General features: G+C 46.2%; 1 protein-coding gene across 1 annotated transcript in view; it reads left to right on the forward strand.

Moving 5' to 3' along the window:
• Positions 1 to 707: 707 nt before the first annotated feature.
• Positions 708 to 20,346, forward strand: part of Slc3a1 (solute carrier family 3 (amino acid transporter heavy chain), member 1) — a 36,804-nt gene continuing 17,165 nt past the window's right edge. The window contains exons 1-4 of the mRNA XM_005390946.2: positions 708 to 1,223; positions 4,929 to 5,108; positions 5,255 to 5,409; positions 9,924 to 10,049. Of these exons, the coding sequence (XP_005391003.1) occupies positions 794 to 1,223; positions 4,929 to 5,108; positions 5,255 to 5,409; positions 9,924 to 10,049 (891 nt within the window). The 5' untranslated portion in view covers positions 708 to 793. The remainder of the gene's footprint in view (positions 1,224 to 4,928; positions 5,109 to 5,254; positions 5,410 to 9,923; positions 10,050 to 20,346) is intronic.

Here is a 20,346-nt window from a genome sequence, read left to right on the forward strand (position 1 = left end):
ATTAAAGATTCATTTCTTTTTCTTATACTTAGCTAAAAAGAGAAGTTTAAAGTCTTAAACATGTTGGTAAAAATAGACTTAATATGTATCACTTTAACCATTTTAAAGCATAGGGCTCAGTGCCACCAGTCCCTTTACACTGTTACGTAACCACCACTACTGTCCATCAGCGGAGATTTTTCTTCATCCCAGTCTGAAATTCTGTACCCACCGAAACATGGCGCCCACTTCCCCCTCCTTCGCATCTAGCGGCCCCTGTTTCAGTCTCCATAAATTTGAGTACTCTGAGTGCCTCGTTTAAATGGACCCAGATAGTGCTTGTGCTTGGCTTACGGCACTTAGCCTAACGTCCGCAAGTTCCACCCGTGCTGTGGCACCAGGCAGAATCTCCTTCCTTTTAAGGCTGTATCGTACTCCATAGCATGTATACTCCGCTTTCTGTTTATCCATCTAGCCAGTGTGGACATGTGTATACTTTCCACCGTTTGACTTCTGTGGCTAAAAACAACGTGTACTCAACCCAGTAGCATCTCCTCTTGGCCGTGCGGCTCAGCCCTTTCTCCTGCTCCCCTCCGCAGTCAGTGTTTCTGTAGCCACCGCCACCTCCTCGTGCGAAAAGAAATTTTAAAAAATCCTCTTCACCTTTACCCTTTCTTCCTTGGCTGGACTTTGTCCAGCCAGGTTTATTTATAAACCATGCAAAGCTCATTAAAGACAGCGCACTTAGCAAAAGCACCTGTCCACCCTCCTCTCTACAGGAAGCCGCTCAGGAGGGTCACTGCGGCAAGGAGCCATGGCTGAAGACCGAGGCAAGAAAGACTCCATCGGGATGGATATGAAGGGGGGTCAGACAAACAACGGGTTTGTCCAAAATGAAGACATCCCAGAGCTGGAGCCAGAACCCAGCATTTCCGTGGATGGCCCGCAGCACCAGGCTGTGAGCATCACAGGCCCAGCGGAGCCCGACCCCCAGGGCGTGCGGCCCTACGCTGGGATGCCCAAGGAGGTGCTGTTCCAGTTCTCAGGCCAGGCCCGCTACCGCGTGCCCCGGGAGATCCTCTTCTGGCTCACCATCGTGGCTGTGCTGCTGCTCATTGCGGCCACCGTGGCCATCATCGCCGTCTCTCCAAAGTGCCTCGACTGGTGGCAGGCGGGGCCCATGTACCAGATCTACCCAAGGTCTTTCAAGGACAGCGACAAGGATGGCAATGGAGATCTGAAAGGTGGGTGCTCCTGACCTGGTCAGGAGGGGGCCGCGCAGAGGCTGCTGTGTGGCCTTCTCTTCCTCGAACCTGCAACCTGCCTGGGCTTCATGGTAAGCGCGTTCCTGTGTGACTGGTCTCTCAAGCGTCTCTTCATTTGGGGCACTTTCAAAATCACTCAGCAGAACCCAGCAATTATTTCACTGGATGAAAGGCCTTTTTGCTGGGGCCTCCGAGTAAGAAAGAATCATTTAAGTACAGATGCTTGTTTGGTCATCAGTTCTCACTTCTACCCAGGACAGGTTTCCTCGGAAAATCTATCTCCTGCTTTCTATGTACTTTACAGCTGGGAATCTCAGAGTGACAGCTGAGACTTGCTTTACCAGTGTTTGAAGTGGTTTGCTTGACAGTCTGGCTGACAGTTTTTAAGTAAAGCATAAATATTTGCAAAGAATTAAGCAGTGTCTTTGATAGGTCTTCAGCAATCCTGAGAAATGAAGAGGGAAGGGCATAGCGGTTTGTTGGTTGTTATTTGGATTAAGGATTATTTAAGACAATATTCATCTAAGTAGAGAGGGAGGTTTTTTTTTGGTGGGGGAGGTACTACCAGGAATCAAACTCAGGTCCTTGCACTTGCCAGGCAGGTGCTTGTGCTGCTGAGCTATATCCCCAGCCCCCTAAGTAAAAAAATAGAAGTGAAAATTTATTTTCTTTAAGTTAAGCTAATAATATCCTGGAGAATTACATAGAGAATATCCTTATAATTTATTGCTCTAACCAGACCACTTTCAAGAGTAAAATTATGCTGGGTGTGGTTGTGTACACCCATAATCCCAGCACTCAGGAGGCTGAGGCAGAAGGATCACCATGAGTTCAAGGCCAGCCTGAACTGCATATCGAGACCCTGTCTCATAAAAAAGGGGCATAAAATGGAATTGTCTTTGGCAATTTAGTTGGTATATTTGCCTTAGTTAAGAGCAACAATAAAAAGCAAATACATAAACTAAGAAGCAAGTTCTCAGTGCTTATTTGAAGAAAATAGAGCAACATAATATGATAGAGTGTGAGGTGCAGAAATGGGTTTAATCCATCTTTAAAATGTGTGCATGAACTCTTGAAATCTCCCGATTTCCTTAATAACTAACAAAAGTCTTTTCTTTTGTGCATCTATATCATTTTCTCCTTCTCTCTAATTTTTGGTGACAGTGGGGATAAAACCCTGTGCCTGGCCAGGCCCTCAATCACTCAGCTTCATCTCCAGCCCCATTTTCTCTTTTTAAGAAAATCTCCTTGTGATTTTGCTGAAGAATAGTGTATCTGCCTTCTAAGGTGTGGCGCAGACTCATTGCCTTCACTATCCTTTAAGCTCCCTGCTCAGAGCACAGCCCCCGCAGGTTCCCGGGTGTTCGGAGTGTGTTGGTAGCACCCTTTGCTACAGCCTGGGGATGCAGCCGAGCAGCTTCCCTTCCTCGTCACATGACCCCGGCACCTGCTGCCTCTTACTCCTGCTAAGCCAAAGTGGTGTCTTGACCAAATACAAACCAAATCCCTAAGTCTAGAGATAAACTGCCTGTCCTGGCCCTGCCTTCCTAATCTCCTTCTAGATAAGAGCCAAACTCCCTCAGACGTGGCTGTCTCTGGTCATCTCTTACGTTGTTTTTCATTTCTGGTGACCTGTCCTGGAGAGAGTGGTCCCTGCCTAAATCAACATGCACTGGCCCTTGGGCTTGAGGGGACTCTGTTGTTACAGAGAAACCGTTCCAGGTGGGATGTGTAGTTTTGGTGATTACCTTCCGTCCCTTGGAGGGTCAGGCTGGGATTCCTCGTTTACTTTGTGTGTGTCCAGCCTCTTTACTTGCATCATCAGATTCGTGTGTGTGTGTGTGTGTGTGTGTGTGTGTGTGTGTGCTTAGTGCTGAGGATGGAATTCCAGGCCTGACACATGCTGCGCACATGTTCTACGACCGAGATGCACACCTGTCTCTGCTTGTTTTTTACATATGTCACATGTTATTCTGGTTTAACTGAAAACGTTCTGTCCCTTCTTGATGCTCTGTGATTGGAACACAAGTGAACTACCGGGCATAGTGGTGCACTCCTGTAATCCCAGCACTCAGGAAGCTGAGGCAGGAGGATCGTAGCAAGTTCGACACCAGCCTGGGCTACAAAGTGCGCTCAAGGCCAGCCTGAACTACATAGCGAGACCCTTCCTCAAAAAGACAAAAAAGAAAAAAGAAAGAAAGAAAGACAAGTGAATAAAAGGAAGCAGCCTTCCTCGGGAAGACTCCAGACGGCAGTGACTTTGTGCACCAAACCAGGGACTTCAGCTGGTTGTGGGCTCTGTGATTTGCGGTAGGAAGCCACACTGAAAGCACACAGAGAGTTGCTGGAGGCTGACTCCTAGACCCAAGTCTCTGAACGTGCATTTTGGACACTGAGCTAGAAATCAAAACCACGCTCTCTGCTGATCATCTTACAAGGCTCCAAGTACAGAGTCCCACTTCAAATCTCTTCCCAGACCTAGAGCTCTCTTCTTTATCAGTTCTTGGCTGCCTGTACAAGTGAACAAGGAAAAAGGTCCGAGTCAGCTGCTCTAAGACAGTCTGAGAATAGGATAAAAGATTCCTGAAATACGTGTGCCCCTTACTTTCCACGGCACTCTGCTCTTTCCCCAGTCCCGTACACCGTAAGACATCTAGTGTATTTATTATGCTAAAACCCAGGACTCGCCCTTTGTCAGACAAACCGTGAAATCCTTGCCCGGTTCCTTGTTTCCCTTCCTTTGCCTGTAAGCCCCTCACTGTGACCCCTTGTCCGCCCCCTCCCTGATCAGCTACCTCTGCAGCTTTAAGGTCCCCTTGAAACACCTTCCCCAGCTCTCCTCCTGGTGTGGTCATCCCAGTTCCTGCCTGTGTACACTTATAGAATCAGCGCACCTCAATTGGGACCAGTCACAGTACATGTGCTCAGTAGCTGCGTGTGGCCACCAGGGATAGTGGGTTATTCCTTGTTTCTCCTTGGCCCCTAGCCCAGCACCTATTTGTGTTTGTTTGTTTTTGTTTTTCTTCCGGTACCAGAAATCGAACTCATGACATTGCGCTTGCCAGGCAGGCGCTGTGCCGCTGAGCTAAATCCCCAGCCCCGCAGCACTGATTTGTATATCATGTGTAGAATAAAGCAACAATACTATATATAGTCTTGGTGTAAAATGTAAAGTTAGGACTGGGGATGTAACTCAGCAGCATAGTGCCTACCTGGCAAGTGTGAGGTCCTGAGTTCAATTCCCAGTACAAAAAAAAAAAGTAGAATTAGAATAGGTAATAGATTTTACTTATAAGCATCTATGTTGAAGGTCAAAGGTTACTGCTGGAAGACTAATTAGATTTTTTTCTTAGAGCTAGACCTTACTATTTATGTTTTACTCAAACTCAACAAAATTTCAAATATTTTTGTCTTGAATATAAATACTTTGATCTTTGGCATATCCACTTTAATTTAATTTAATTTTTTGAGCCAGGGTCTCACCCTGTACTACAGGCTGGCCTTGAACTCACTATATAGCCTAAACTGACTCTAACTCATGGGGATCCTCCTGCCTCAGCCTCTGAAGTGCTGAGATTCCAACCATGCATTACCATGCCCGGCCATTTTATTTTTAATCCTTTGAATAAAAGCAAACAAACAAATAAACTAAGATTTATGTATGCCCTTGGTTTTTTTCTGCAGGTATTCAGGATAAACTGGACTACATCACTGCTTTAAATATAAAAACTATTTGGATTACTTCATTTTATAAATCATCCCTTAAAGATTTCAGATATGGCGTTGAAGATTTCCAAGAGATTGACCCTATTTTTGGAACAATGAAAGACTTTGAGGATCTGCTTGCAGCCATACACGATAAAGGTGAATTGCTTGGGAGGTGGACGGAAGTGGGTGAGACGTGAGAAAAGTACTTCAGCACACGTTCACCGAGACCATGTGCCCCTTCACCGCCATGTGTTATTCTACGGCAGTCTTCTACTAACGTTAGAAATGTTTTCTCTCATTAGGTTTAAAATTAATAATTGATTTCATACCAAACCACACCAGTGATAAACATCCTTGGTTTGAAATGAGTAGGACACGGACCGGGAAATACACTGATTATTACATCTGGCGCGACTGTGCTCACGAAAACGGTATAACCATCCCCCCCAACAACTGGGTAAGTCCCGGCCCGCCTGACGTGCAACGGGGCAGGTCTGTAGCGCGAGAGCTGGTTGTTTAGGAAGCTCTCTTAAGGAAAACCATGAAAAGCTACAGTTTCTGGGAAGAGAAAAAAGAAATAGAAAAGATTATTGAGGTCATTATTGAGGTTTCTGATTTCATCGTGGAGCTGGTGTTAAATCCTGTTCTTGCTCCTAGCCTTTGTTTCCCTCACGCCCCTCCCTGTGCAGCTTGGATGCCGTGTCCCATTCATTCAATAACTTTTGCTACTCTCCAGACCCCCTTGCCTTCCTGGCTTTTTGCCTCCCACCTTGGGCAAAGCCCTAGCGATACATGAATGCAACCATGTGCTTTCTCTTTGTCTGAAGCTTGGTATCTGCACCTCTGGACGCATCCTATTTTTGTTGTTCCCACCTGAACTGAACCATAAACCCTCTTAGGGAATTCATTAAATCCAGCTGGACAACACGCCCTCCCTTCTTCAACTCTGTACCTGCGTCCTTCCTACCTGTCATGCTCACAGCAAACCACGCTTCACAGAGAGGACAGGCGCCATCCAACCTGCCCGTCCCGTCCCCACCTCCTCTTTACAGCGGAGCCCACCTCCTCCCTGCCTGGGGTGGCCAGATTTAACGAATAAAAATTTAGCCTATCCAGGTAAATCTGGTTTTGTATAAAGAGTGCATAATTTTTCATTATAGGCTGAGTGTGCTGGCGCACGCCTGTAATCCCAGCACTCGGGAGGCTGAGGCAGAAAGCTTGCTGCGAGTTCAAGGCCAGCCTGTACCGCAGAGTGAAACCCTGTCTCAAAAAGAGAAAAAAAATTTTTTTCATTATAAAATATTGTGTAGGTTATGTTCATACAGCTAGCCCTCCATACCCGTAGGTTCTGTGTCTACAGAATTAATCAATTACATACAGAAAATATTTGGGGCGGGGGACATTGTATCTGTACTGAATTAGTACAGGCTATTCTTTCTGGTCACAAATCCCTAATCAACACAGTGTCACAGTTGTTTACATAGCACTTACATTGTAGTGGGCATCACAAGTAATCTAGAGATGACAGAGTATACAGGAGGATATGGGTAGGTTCTATGCAAGCATTATGCTATTCTACAAAAGATTTGAGCATCTGCAGATCTTGGTACCCAAGGTGGGGTAGCGGTTCAGGAACAGTCCCCATGGATACCAAGGCATGGCTGTCCTGAAATGTCATGCGCTGTTTTCTCATATTTGGAATTGTCTGAGCGTGCTGTATTCTACCTGGCAACCCTGCTGTCCCCGGCCAGATCCTCCTGCCCTGGTCTGCTTCCTTTCAAGCCTTTTACTCCAGATCGTCTTGCCCTACTCCAGGAGCTCCTTTTCTCTTCTTTTTTATTTTATTTTTGTTTTTGGCAGCATTGGGATTTGAACCCAGGGCCTCCTCTTCATTAGTGTAAGAACCTGAAAGAGGAAATAAGGTACAAAAGGTGCAATAGATATTGTGAAAGGAAAAGAAACTGCTCAAGAGGAAAGAACAACTGGCGTGGGGGAACAGAGAAAAGACGGAAGGGGAAAAATATATATGTATGTACACACTTTCTGACCTTTTAAACATTGAAACATGAAGGCTTGTGGATATTATTATAAAGTTCAAAGTAGAGAAAATTTTAAAATATATTTTAGGTGATGCGCAGAACTGACATATTTCAGGGTGGCTGTGTGACCTTCTACCCGCAACCCTCTGCCCCCAAACTCAGTGAAGGGCACCACTGTGTCTGCTGGGGATTAGCAGGTCCTGGCACACTCCTCTGTCTAATTTTTTCCCTTGTAATCCACCCACTTGTTAAAATGACAATGAAATTAGCAAACATTTACTCACCGCTTGCTATGTGCCAGGCTCTCTGCTAAGCGCTTCATGTCCATTAGTTCATGTAACCCTCCCTTCAGGATGATGAATTAGGTTTGAATTCCCATTTTGCAGACAGGATGACTGAGGTCACACAGAGCTAGTAAATGAAAGCACTGAGGACTGGATGTTGTCAGTCTAACTGTACGGTCTACTTTTAAAAATTGTCATCTGTACCTCAAACCATGTCATCTGTTGGCAAAGGGATGGCAACAGCTGCCTCTTGACATCACTTTTCCCATCCTTCCATCAGCTCTCCACTGTAGGCAAGGTTGCATTTTCTAGCTGAATGGTTAGCGTGTGAGAAAATACATGTAAAGTATGATAGATGGACAAACTCATTGCAGTATAACCATCAGGTAGAATTCTGCATAGTAATAGAAAGGAATGAATTATTGGTATAGGCAACAAAATAACTACACAGAGCGAAAGAAGCCAGACCAAAAAATTGCCCATTATAATGATCCTTTCTGTATGACATTCTAGAAAATGCAAGCCAATCCACAGTGTCAGGAAGCCAATTACTGGTTATTTAGGGATGAGGAAATACAGAGATGAGAGGAAGGGATTCTAAAAAAGGAAGCAAGGAAGGATGTGTTCACTATCTTGATTGTGGTAATAGTGTCATGGGTGTATATATGTCAAAACTGATCAAACCAGACACTTTCAATATGTATAGTTTAGCCGGGCATGGTGGTGCGCACCTGTAATCCCAGCACTTGGAAGGCTGAGGCAAGAGGATCACTGTGAGATCGAGACCAGCCTGGGCTACAAAGTGAGCTCAAGGCCAGCCTGAACTGCATAGTGAAACTATGTTTCAAAGAGACAAAAACAAAAAGTATAGTTAATGCCTTTAATTATAGCTGGAAAGTTTGAAAGCTGTTTAAAAGCATATATAATAGATATCCAAGCTGGGGAAGATAATAATATAGTATCAGCAAACCCCAACACCACCACACACGCACCACACACCACCACCAAACACCACCACACACGCAGACCCGACTAAGGAGTTGAACACCGCCAGCACTGTCACAGCAACCGTTCCCTCCTCCCGTCCCTTTCCTGAGCTTGCTCTTAGAAGCAGCGACGACCTTGAATTTTGGGTTTTTTAAGGTTCTTGCCTTTTGTTTTTCCTACATCACACGTGGTATATGTTTTCTAAGTTTGTTTGTTTGGTTTAGTTTCCTCTATCTTGAACTTTAAGAGAAGTATCATACTCTTGTATTTTTCTAAAACCAGCTTTTTGAAGAAAACTCATCTTTAGGATTTACTCGTGTAATTGTGGGTAGCTGTGATTCGTACATTTTTGCTGTTGTACAGTATCGCACTGTGGACGTGTTCCGTGCTTTACTCATTTCCTCTTCAGCTGGCCGGCAGTTGGCCTATTTCCAGTTTGTATGTTAATATCAACGTCATAAACCCTTAGTTAACCCATTCAGGCCTTGTTGCAAGGGCTTCTGTAAATTAAGTAACTGGGAGTAGCCAGGCCAGGTAGCAAACGCCTGTAAGCCCAGCACTCAGAAGGCGGGAGGATTGCTGCAAGTTTGAGGCCAGCCGGGACTATGTTTTTGAGACCCTGTCTCAAAAATCTGGGAGTCTACCTGCTGTGCAGGTTGCTGATTCCCAACTCTACAACAGAGTAGAGAACGTCAAAGCAGCTCTACCCATTTGTATCTCCTCCCTCAGTATAAAAGGTACATGTATTGCCCTGTTACTTGGGAGGCTGAGGCAGGAGAGCTGCAAGTTGGCGGCCAGCCTGGGCAATTTAGTGAGACCTTTTTCCAAGAAAGTACATATTCTTATTAATCCCTGGTATTGGCCGGACTTTGCAGTTTTTGCTGTTCATGTGAACATAGTATTATGCTGAAGTCTTAATGTCTCATTTATCCAATTCATAGTGATGATTTATCTAATTACCAATATAGTAATTATCTCACTACTAATGATGTTGAACATCTTTTCCTTCGTTTATTTTCGTTAGTTTCTATTTCTGTGAACACCTGTTCATGGTTTCTTTCCCAAATTCTCTTTTGGATTCTTTGTCCCTGTGAAGTTGCTTTGTGGAGTTCTTTCAGCAATCAGCTATAATCTTTGGCTTCCAACACATGAAGTTTGCTGGATTTTTATTCTTGAGGACTAGTAGAATTTTTAAGTGAATGGTTCTAATAAACACTTTTTGGAAGTACACGTTAAGTAGTCAGTGTATCTGGGCTGAATCTCCTAGACCAATAGGATGTCATTTTCTCCCACATTGACAACCATCCATGTTTCTTCATGAACAAGAGTCCAGAACCTGCAGGGAGGAGTCAAGAAATAGGCTAGCGGTGTCCGATCTTTAAATGGCCTTGTTGAGTTTGAGAGAATCTGTGTGCTATGCCGCTCCTTGAGCAGCAGCTACTAGACAAATCCATCGCAGCCACATTTGGGGCGTTAAGCCAACACAGACAGCATTTTCGGCATTAATTTAGCTCCGTGCTCTTGTCCTTAGAGGCAAAACTCAGGCTTTACACACTCTGCCTGCCCAGGGCCAGGCAGGGCCATGATTGTGTCTTCGTGAGCAACGATACTGCAATAAGAAGACCGCTAAGTAACCGATGTGCTGTTTGTCCGTCTGCTAGTTAAGCGTGTATGGAAACTCCAGCTGGCACTTTGATGAAGTGAGAAGGCAATGTTATTATCACCAGTTTATGAAAGAGCAACCGGACTTAAACTTCCGGAACCCTGACGTTCAGGAAGAAATAAAAGTGAGTATAGACACCCGCACACACTCCTCCGCTCACGGGAGCGTAAGTGGTTATTTCGAACACTCTATGTCGAACAATAATTGTCTCAGCAAATCGGGTAGTGGAATTCTTAGATTAAGGCGACTGACTTGACAAGACACTTCCATGTGTTGGTGGCTTCTTGTTTCGCCCAGCCCAGGATAACCTGAATAGTAGGGGCCGAACCCGTGGTCCCTTGGCCTGTGACCTTGGGCTGGTGCGGGGAGGCTCCAGCTCCTCCACCTGCATTGTGCTCCGGCTGCGTATTCGGCTTCTGTGTGTCCCTGAGCCCTCATCTGTGAAACCCTGTTGATGTTTGGCTTCCAGGCCTGTTTGAAGATTAGATGAGATAATCCATGCACAGCACTTCTGTGCTCCTTCAGTAAATATTAACTTGTCGCCTCCGCTGTGCCAGGCCCTGTTCCGAGCCCTGGGAATGGGGCAGGGCCTAAAGCAGCCCTGCCTCCCCGAGCCTTGAGCGACCAATCGGAAAGCAGCCGAATGAGCCGCTGAGTGTCAGAAGATGCCCGGCTGGGGAAGCCCAGGGCATCCCAGTGCAGGTAGAAGCTGCCCTTTCTGAGAGTGTGGAGAGGACACAGGCTGTGCTAAGAAGCTGCTTGACTAAGGAAGGGAGCTGTGCGACTGTTACGGCAGTGATGGCGAACCTGTGGCACTCGTGTTATTGTGTTTTCCTTTTTAACACGAAGTTGTTAATATATGACTTATTTTTTCTAAACTAAAACCTCAGAATTCAGGTTTAATTGCAGTGTTGGCACTTTGCGGTAAAGAAGTCGATTTCAGGATGGAGTTTGGGCCCTCATCTCCGAAAGGTTCGCCATCCCTGGTAGGGCCAGAGGGAAGAGTGAGTGCACAGATTTTGAGGTAAGAGCTGGCTCGTGTGTCTCAGGGATGACACGGAGGCCGGTGTGTAGGGTTGCCAGACTTAACAAATAAAAACACAGGGTACTCAGTTAAATTTTAAATTTCAGATAAACAATGAATAATATTTGGAACATACTTCTGCTAAACATTATTCATTGTTTACCTGAAGTTAAAACTTAATGGGTGCTCCATATTTATCTGGCAGCCCTTCCAGAGACACAGGAGGACAGGAGGCCGAGCGCTGAGATCCCAAAAGGAAGAGGCGGGGCCAATTGTACACGCCCTGAATACAGACAGGCGGGCGCGCGGTGCTCCACGCATGGGACAGTGCCTGTAGCACCCCGAGGCAGCTCTGACAGCTCCACCTGAGGGGTGCCGGGTGTTCCACCGATACCTGATGCGCAGTTCCCGGTGCACGGTAGCCGTGCTTTTCTCCCTTCTGTGGCTTGGGTGGGTGGGGAGTTACGTGAGACCCAGGGTAGCACCCTGAGGTAAGCAGGCGGGAGAGGACCCGAGCAGAGCAGAGCGCTGGGGGAGCCTGTCTGCGGCTTGCTTCGGCAGCTGAGCAGAGACCTGTGCGGGTCACTAGGGGCATCTAGAAGCCTTAGTTTATTTTTCTTTCTTTTTGTTTTTAAGTAAGAGTTGTACTGAAACATAGTCATTCATATACCATAAAATTTATCCCTTTTGAATGTTTAATTGAGTGAGTTTAGCATTTTGCAGAGTTGTGCAGTCATCACTAGTAATTTCGGTACATTTTCACCATGCCAAAAAGAAGCTCCACACTGATTAGCAATCACTCTCCGTGGCCCCTTGCATGCTCCCTGCAGGCCTTGACAACCATACTTTGTTGGTTTACCTGTTCAGGACGTCTCATAGAAATGGAATTATATAATGTCTAGCTGTAGGGGCTGGGGGTTTAGCTCAGCGGCAAAGCACCTACCTGGCAAGCGCAAGGTTGTGAGTTCGGTTCCCGGTACCGGAGAAAAACCAAAAAAAAAAAAAAAAAAAAAAGCCTAGCTGTATATCTATGATCTCTATCTATCTATCATCTATCTATCTATCTATCTATCTATCCATATTTCTATACCTATAGTTATAGCTAAATGTTTATTTGAGAAGCTGAAGTATTTCCCACAGCAGCTGCACTCCTGGACATTCTTACTGGCAGTTTATAAGGGCTCCAGTTTCTCTACATTTTCAGCAATTGTTGTTATGTATAAAGTGGCACCTCACTGTGGCTTATATTTGCCTTTCCCTGAGTGGCTAGAAATACTGAGCATCTTTTGATATGCTTAGAGTTTTATTTATCTTCACCGCAGAAATTTCTATTCAAATATTCTCCCTATTTAAAAATAGGCACCAGGTGCTATAATCTCAGCACTTGGGAAGCTGAGGCAGGAGGATCACTGCAAGTTAAAGGTCAGCCTGTGCTACATAGTGAGTTCGAGGCCAGCCTCAACTGCATAGTAAGACCCTGTCTCAAAAAACCAAAAATAAGTAAATAAATAGGCATAGTTTTCTTTTTATTGTTAGGCTGCATATATCCTGAATACATGATTTGCAAAGACTTTTATTCTGCGGGTTTTCTTTTCACCTTTCTGATCATGCTCTTGGAAGCACAAGTGTTTTAAATTTGGATGACATCTGATTTGTCTTCTTTTTAGTTGTTACACGTTTATTGTCATATTTGAGAATTATTGCTGAAGCGGCTGGGGATTTAGCTCAGCAGCATAGCGCCTGCCTGGCAAGCGCAAGGTTGTGAGTTCAATTCCAGGTACCCCCCCCCAAAAAAAAAGAATTATTGCTGAATACAAGGTCATGAACATTTATTGTATCCCTATATTTTTTATATAGAGGAAATGCTAGATGTCAAATGCAGAGTTCGCGTTGCACGAAGTCAAAGAATGAATTCTAAGAAAAAAATGGAGCCGGGATGTAGCTCAGTGGCACAGTGCCTGCCTGGCAAGTGAATGGTCCTGAGTTCGATTCCCGGTACAAAAAAAAGTGAAGGTTAGGAGTAGAAAAATTTATTGGAGAATAAGAATGGGGAATAGGAATAGCTCCTGAGAGACAGGAAGGATCCCAAATAGGTTACCAAGGAGCCCACCTCTCAAGGGAAATTTTATAGAGCAAAATCATGATGCGGGTAATAACGTGGGTCAAAATTATGATCAACCAATAAGATTGTGAGTATAGTTGCTTAGGTAATATTGATCCAGTGGTAGCAATGGCACATGGGCGACATCATTAGCCTTGGTGGATAATCTAGAGTCTTGGCCTTGTCTTTAATTTTAGCAGTCTTAGACTTACAGTCTTAGCAGGTGAGACAGGACAGCCCATCCCTAAGGAGATAATGGGAAATCTCAAAAGGGTGATACCAATAATCCCAAGCCTCTTCCCCTTAGGGAAGTATATAAAACTAGCCATTGTGACTTTAATCTTCACTGTGCCTCCAGCCACAGTCCTGATGGATTCTCATCTTTTGCACTGGGTTATTGCAAATCCATTGAACCCAAGCCTTGTACATGCTAGGCAAGTGCTACATTCTCAGCCCTGTAGACTGGGTCCCCACACGAACGAGGTGTCAGCGTAGAGTGGACTTGACTTCATCAGCAAAGCTCACTGACACACCTGTGCCTCCCCTGACACTGACCCGATGTACCACGTGAATTACGTGGACTGTATAATGCTCAGAACACGCCTAACAGGATAGTTGTATAACCATCTTATGCAGAAGGAAAGAGGGGCTTACGGAGGTAAAGTTACCCTGCTGGGGAGTATTTTAGGATTCTGGCCACATTTCGAGACTGAATTCATGGTCCTGCTGCAGTCCTGCTCCAGTTTTGAAGCAAGCTTTTTCTCTCTGCTTCACTTTTCCTGCATAGCTTGTTCAAGGTTTTCAGGTGGAAATTCATAAATGTGAATGTCAGCCGGCAGATTTATCAGTCACTGGATTCCTCCTGGCTCCTCGCAAGTGCTAGATTCTCCTGGACTGCCTGGAGATGTTCACACAGTGTTACAGCTTGCAGAAATGCATTGCCCAATGCAGTAATGATTCTTTGACTAATGTGGCTCCCCCGCAGCCTCCAGGTATTGGAGTGTGAACAGGAATCTTCCGTACTAGCGCCCCAGAGAGGAAAGCCCTCCTGTGATGGTCCATTACTGCCTTTGGTTGAGAGCTCAGACATTACTTGCAAGGCTGTTTGGGAAGATTTACTGTTAGAGGTAAATAAATGCTGAGAAGCCCTGAGGAAAGACACTCTGTTCCCACAAATGGACCTTTCGCTCGCAGAGAACTCCCAACACCTGCCCCCAGCAGTGCTTATCTCTGTGTAAGAGTTAGGTGCGTCCCAGATAGTTGGTGGTGAAGAGGCCTTTAAATAGCTCCTGTGCACACATCAACTTGGACCGTGGAGCGGAGACGTTCCCCTCTGTGCACCCGTCAGGTCTCAGTGTATCCACGCAGCGCAGCGGGAGGCTGGTGAGCTGGGAACATTCAGGGGAGAACACCCCCTCTCTCCTGGCGCCCCTCCCTCCCCTCTGGCCATCACAGGACGTGGCTCTGACCCCTGCCTCTCAGGTCCGGAGTGCTTTCCACTGAGGAGGTTTGGAGCCTGCTCAGAGGATTGGTGAAATAGTCTCTCAGACTTTCCCAGTTGCTTTGGTTACTATTCACTCTCCATATCCCTTTTTTGATAAATGAGGAAGCAGCCCAAGGAAGTGGCCCGGTGGGTCCTTGGTATAGTAAGGAAGAGACTCCAGCTGGCCTGGCCCCCGTGATCCTGGATCTGCTGGCGGCAGTGCCGAGCCCCTCAGGAGAGATTCCTGGGGAGTCACTGTGCGCGTAGCGGCTGGGGATGCGAAGGCAAGAGGCACTTCCGGCTGAAGGAGGAACCCGGGCATGAATGTAGGCTCTGCTGTGCCTCAGCTGAGTATGGTTCTGGCTGGAAACGAGCGGCTCGATTCAGAATATGGTTCGCCACTACCTGCTTTAGGCACAAACTCTGTGCTTGATGGTAGAACCTGCACAATGTATCGTGCCTCCTATATGCCAGGTACTTCGTTATAATCATACCCTCGCAACTATGCTGGATGTGTGCCAGGGATATGCTGCCTGTAAGACAGATGCCGTGCCTGCCATGCGGCTTCTACTCGGGAAGCGGAGGCAGGCAACTAAACAGCCTATTACAAAAGTGTGCTGAGTGATCATAACGTTGGGAAGCAGGGACACAGAGGACCGGCTCCTCACCTGGGCTCAAAGTGAGGGATCGGGGTTTGCGGAGGAGACAAAGGTCCTTCAGGCAGGACCTGGAGCGAGCCAAGTAAAGAGGCCCGGGTGAGAGTGCTTCAAGCAGGAGGACGGCGTGAATCATAGCACAAGAGCTTCTGGGAATTGTCTGATAGAGGTGGGAATGGTATGGACAGAGGGAGGGTGACCAGGGAGATTAAGGCGGTCAGCAGGGGCCAGGTCCTGAGCAACAGTGAGAGTTCTGGGAAGGATTTGACTTTAAGAGGTGTTAGGCAGGGAAATAATTTTTTATTTGCATTTTGAAAAATCAGTCTGGTTTTGGAGAACAAGCTTGGGTCGGGCAGGTTTAGAGGGGCAGGGGTCAGGCAAAGATGGGGCGCAGTAATCCGGAGAGCCGTGTTGGCGGCCTCGGACCACCAGGGTGGCACAGGGTTTGGAGAAGGCATCAGGACTCGGAGAGGAGTCTGCTGTGACTCTGGGTGCCACATGGGGGTGGGTGGTGGTGCCATTTGCCGAACCGGGTACCCACCAGCTACGTGGATACGGGGACATGGGGATCGGGAGAAGGTGTGGTGTTGGAGAGAAAACTGGGGATTTGTTGGCAGACAGCTGATACCTACAAGCTCAGGTGGTAACCAGTGAGAGAAGCAGACCTGCCGAGATGAACCAGAGGGCCAATTGCAACTTAGCGAGGGCCAGCCGGCAAGTGTTGAGAGATCTTACAACTAAGGAAAATAGAAGGAGCCAGCTTAGCAAATGGGCAAGTGTTCATAGTGTCATAATTCTACGGCCACCACCGCCAGCTCTGTGGTCTTGGTCAAGGTGCTTCATCTCCCTGAGCCCATTTCCTCAGTCATGAAATAGGAGCAGTGACGGTGCCTGGCTGGTTGGGCTTTTTGAAGATTAGATGGTTTAGCCTTTGAAAAGTCCTTAGGACAGTATGTTCCTCAGTACCTGTTATCTAATCAGTGAGTGGGTATTGTTGGGAAGACATGAACAAGGGTAAAGACGGAACTTTAGGGAGGACTAGTAATGAAAGGACTGCTGCCGGGGCTGGGGTGTGGCTTGGTGATAGAGCACTGGCCCCGCAAGCATGAGACCCTGAATTCAGTCCCCAGCAGTCCATAAATAAATGAATGAATGAGCCGGGCTCATTCATATGACTGTCATCCCAGCACTCAGGAGACTGAGGCAGGAGGATCCCTGAGAGTTTGAGGCCAGTCTGGGCTACAGAGTGAGTTTGTGACTAAGCCCAGAATACGTGGCAAGACCCTTTTCAAAAAACAAAAACAAAATGAATGAGTGAATCACTGCAGAATACATAGAGAAGGAATGGCAAACCAATGAGTGAGGTGTCATGGAGCCAAGCATATCCGTATGGCTAGAAGAAGAGGTCAGTCAACAGTGTCAGATGTTGCAGGGAGATCAGGAAGTGTAGAGTGGCATTTTGACTGAGTCTCTCAGCTGCACCTTATGTAGGCTTTACGGAGACCTTGCAAGTGGGTCCTCTTTATTGGTGAGGAAGCTAAGGTTCGGTGAGTTCCTGAGGATGCTGAAGGCCGCTGAGATGACTCCACAGTGGTCAGACTCCGAAGCCCTGAGCCTCCCTCTACTCTCTGCTCTTGGACGAGACAGTAAAGAATTTACCCCTGTTTCTGAGCATGGAATACGGTTTTCCTCTGTGCTCGTGAGCTGCGTTATACTTCCTCGTTCCTTCTTAAGATGGACAACCTGAAGTTTGAGTCATTTGTAAGGATCATCGTCATAGGGAAGAGCAGAGCTTTTTCTCTTTCCCAAACTTGGTTTTTTAGGTAAATGGTCCAGTAACTTCAGCCATCTCAAAAACACGACCTCAGGGAGTGCGGACATCATTACTGCCAACTTGATTTCTTTTTCACTCAGAGCAGTGTGTTGTTTTAAGAGAAAATAATTAAAAGATGCCCAGAGGAAAGGCCGGGGCAGTGTAATGTCATAGGGGTTAGGGGACGGGTGGGGACACAGCGTGCTGCCCCAGCGTCCTCGACGTCCACATGGGTGAGTCGGAACCAGGCTCTGTGCCCATTTTCTCCTCTAGTACCCTGGGAGAGCTTCGTTAGAGTGGAGAGGGTTAACAATTAAACTCTGGAGCTCTTTTTTCTCCCTTGGTTGAGAACATGAAGGAATAGTTTTTTTAAAAGTAAACTTTGGATTATTTGGGTTAAAATGTCAGCACTTAAAATGGTTTATTCAAATAAATGACAAGGCAGGATAGGATGACAGTTCCATGTATGCCAGGGCCGTAAACCTCCACTAGGGTGCACAGTTCTCTCTTTAGGGGCAGGTCAGTATTTAGCAACGCGGAGACAAAGTGCGGCCCCGTGAGGACGAGGACTAGCTTGCTTCTCCAAAGCCAGCGTCCAAAGCTTACTGTGTCCGGCAGCGCGGGCCGTCATCCTTTCCCACTCTTGTCAGCGGCTGTTTGGATGTTTGGAGCTCTCTGTGCTCTGCCTTGACCAGTGTTAATTCTTCAGAAGCAAAGGCTGCCTAGGGGTGACCCAGACCATGTGGGATCTGATGCTTATAAAAATGGAGACCTTTTAAAAAATTATGAGTACAGAATTGGGCTAGGGGTACAGTTCGGTGGTAGGGCACTTGCCTTGCATATGTGAGGCCCTGGGTTTGAGTCTCACCATTGTAAAAACAAAACAAAAAAAAGTCCAAAATTAAGCATGGAAAACTGAATGGTTTATTCAGAATGAGAAAAGAAGAGCAATGGGACATACTGCCCTCAAGCATTCCCCATCCCCGCTCCAAACCCCTTGAACATCTTTGGTGGTTCCTGAGCACCAGTGCTGTGTCGGAGGCGGGGGAAGGGGAAGGGGCCCCAAAGCCAGTCTTGCTGCCCAGGATCTCCCAGTCAGGTGGAGGAGCCCTTCATGACCACGGCTCATTGCCCAATTTCAACAAAGGGTGGGCGGGCGCTGTTCCTGCTGTGCTCACCTGCATTCCTGGCACGAGGGCAGAGCTATTTAGCAAACACTGCCTGTGGGTTGATGACCCCCCAGTGCCCATCTGTAGCCAGAACCTCTACCCTAAGGTCCAGGCTGAACAAGCCCCTGGTCTCCTCAGCATTTCCACCAACTCATATGCCAGACACTCAAACACGGACACTCCAGCTTCTTCCTTCCCCTGTGCTAGCTCCCAGTGGAAGGTACACGGTCACAGGATCCGGGCTTAGCCTGCACTCCCTTCCCTTTCTCCCTCCTGCTCTCCCGGCAACTTGCTTTGTATTGTACTGGGGACTGAGCACAGGGGCCTTCACACTGAACTGCAGCCCTGCTCCTTTTTCACTCTGATTTTGAGACAGGATCTCAGTAAGTTACCCAGAGTGGGTGTCCCTGGAAACCTCCCATCCTGGTGTCCTCCATCTTGAATGGGGTGAGAGAGAACATGTACATTTTGGGCTCCTCAACCTTGTGTAACATACCCATATGCAGAGCTGAGAAGAGATTTGACCCACGATTTAGAGGAACAAAGGCTACGAAATGAAGTCTAACTTTGTCATGTTTCTAGTTACCTGCTGAGCATCTGTAGGCCCGAGTGAAGAGTCACATGGTTCTTAGCAAAAGTGGTTTCCAAGTCCCAGACTGTACCAAGAGAAAATGCAAATCCCACTTTTAAGGAGCAGTGGGCGGCAGTCCAGGATTCTGCCTCTTTCCCCTCCCTGCAGTGATCCGTGCCGTGTTACTGTCCTTGTTCAAACACAATGGGCCGTGTTTATTTGCTTGAGAGAGGAGGAGTCCCTGTGTACTCCTCAGGCGGCTGTCTCCCTTTAGTTTGTTTTGAGACCTCAAGGTGTTTCCCACCCCCATAAATAGTCTGAACTTTATATGGGCCCTGACCTTAGCACGCTTAGAAATGTGTTCTCTTGAGTTAAAATTTAAAGCCACAAGCCTGGTTGGATCTTACAGATGGCTAATATCTTCTTTGCTGTCTGTTTACCTCTCAGCCGTCCATCTCCAGCGTGCTAATGACCAGTTTTCTGCCTGAATTATGCCCGTGTCCCTTGTAATTCTTTTGTTGTCATCTAAATTTTATATTTTATGATTCATCTACTGTATATTGTACAAATGTTTCTACCATGTGTATTTTACCAGCAAAATACGAATACTGAAAATGAGATCATAAGAATTCAGAAAAATAGATTTCTTTTGTTTTCAAATAATTCCATGCAAAAATATTTTGTTGAAAATGAAGTGATTTTTAACTTACAGATAAAAGATAATTCAAATGATATTCAGAGGAACTGGAATATAGCTCAGTGGTAGACTATATACTTTGTAAATGTAACCTTGAGATTTCATTCCTAGCACCAAAGAAAGAAAGAAAAAAAAGATAGGATACATTACACATGTAATTTTAAAATAGACAAATTTATAACAGGTCTTACAATGATTTCAGTAAATCAGGCACCCCACAACATGATGTAGGGGTAATTATGTGACTACTGCTTCATATTTAAAGGGGATAAAGAACCTTTCCAAATATGGAAAAAAATTGGGCTTTTTCCAATGCTAATCCCTAACAGTTATGTAAAATAGACATTGTGAAATAAGAAAATGTTCAGAGGGATATCAGGGAGGGAGGGGAAAAGGAAGGAAGGGAAAAGGAAAAAAGAGAACAGAAAGAAAAATAAAAACAAGACTTTTATAAACAAGGAGAGGAGAGGGGTTGCAGGGAGGGGAAGGGAATTGGAAAAAATCAGGATATACACGTACAGGTACAAACTCCCCATGATGAATGTTAATATTATGTATATCTGAAATGTACCAATAAAATTAACTTTAAAAAGTCCCTAAGCATTAATCTCCTTTGTAGACTACAATGTTATTGCTGGTTTCACATACGTTGACTTTATGGCGATCTCCCATAGGAAGAAATTTCTGGAGGATCTCCCAGATCTATGCAGCTACACTTTCTGTCCTGCAGAGCGTGGCACATCGGGATCCGTGTGGTCTAGGGGCTTCCTAATTGCCGCCTTTATCGTTGTGCCCATGGCCGTTTAGACTGTTACACTTCCCAGTTTCAAGTTTCCTTCATTAGTCAGAGGTTTGCAGTGCAGCTGGTGGCTTGAGTGAAAGGACATGGGGCAGGTCACTCGCGCCC

This window comes from Chinchilla lanigera, unplaced genomic scaffold, assembly GCF_000276665.1.
Source record: "Chinchilla lanigera isolate Chin_1 unplaced genomic scaffold, ChiLan1.0 scaffold00040, whole genome shotgun sequence".
Classification (NCBI taxonomy): domain Eukaryota; kingdom Metazoa; phylum Chordata; class Mammalia; order Rodentia; family Chinchillidae; genus Chinchilla; species Chinchilla lanigera.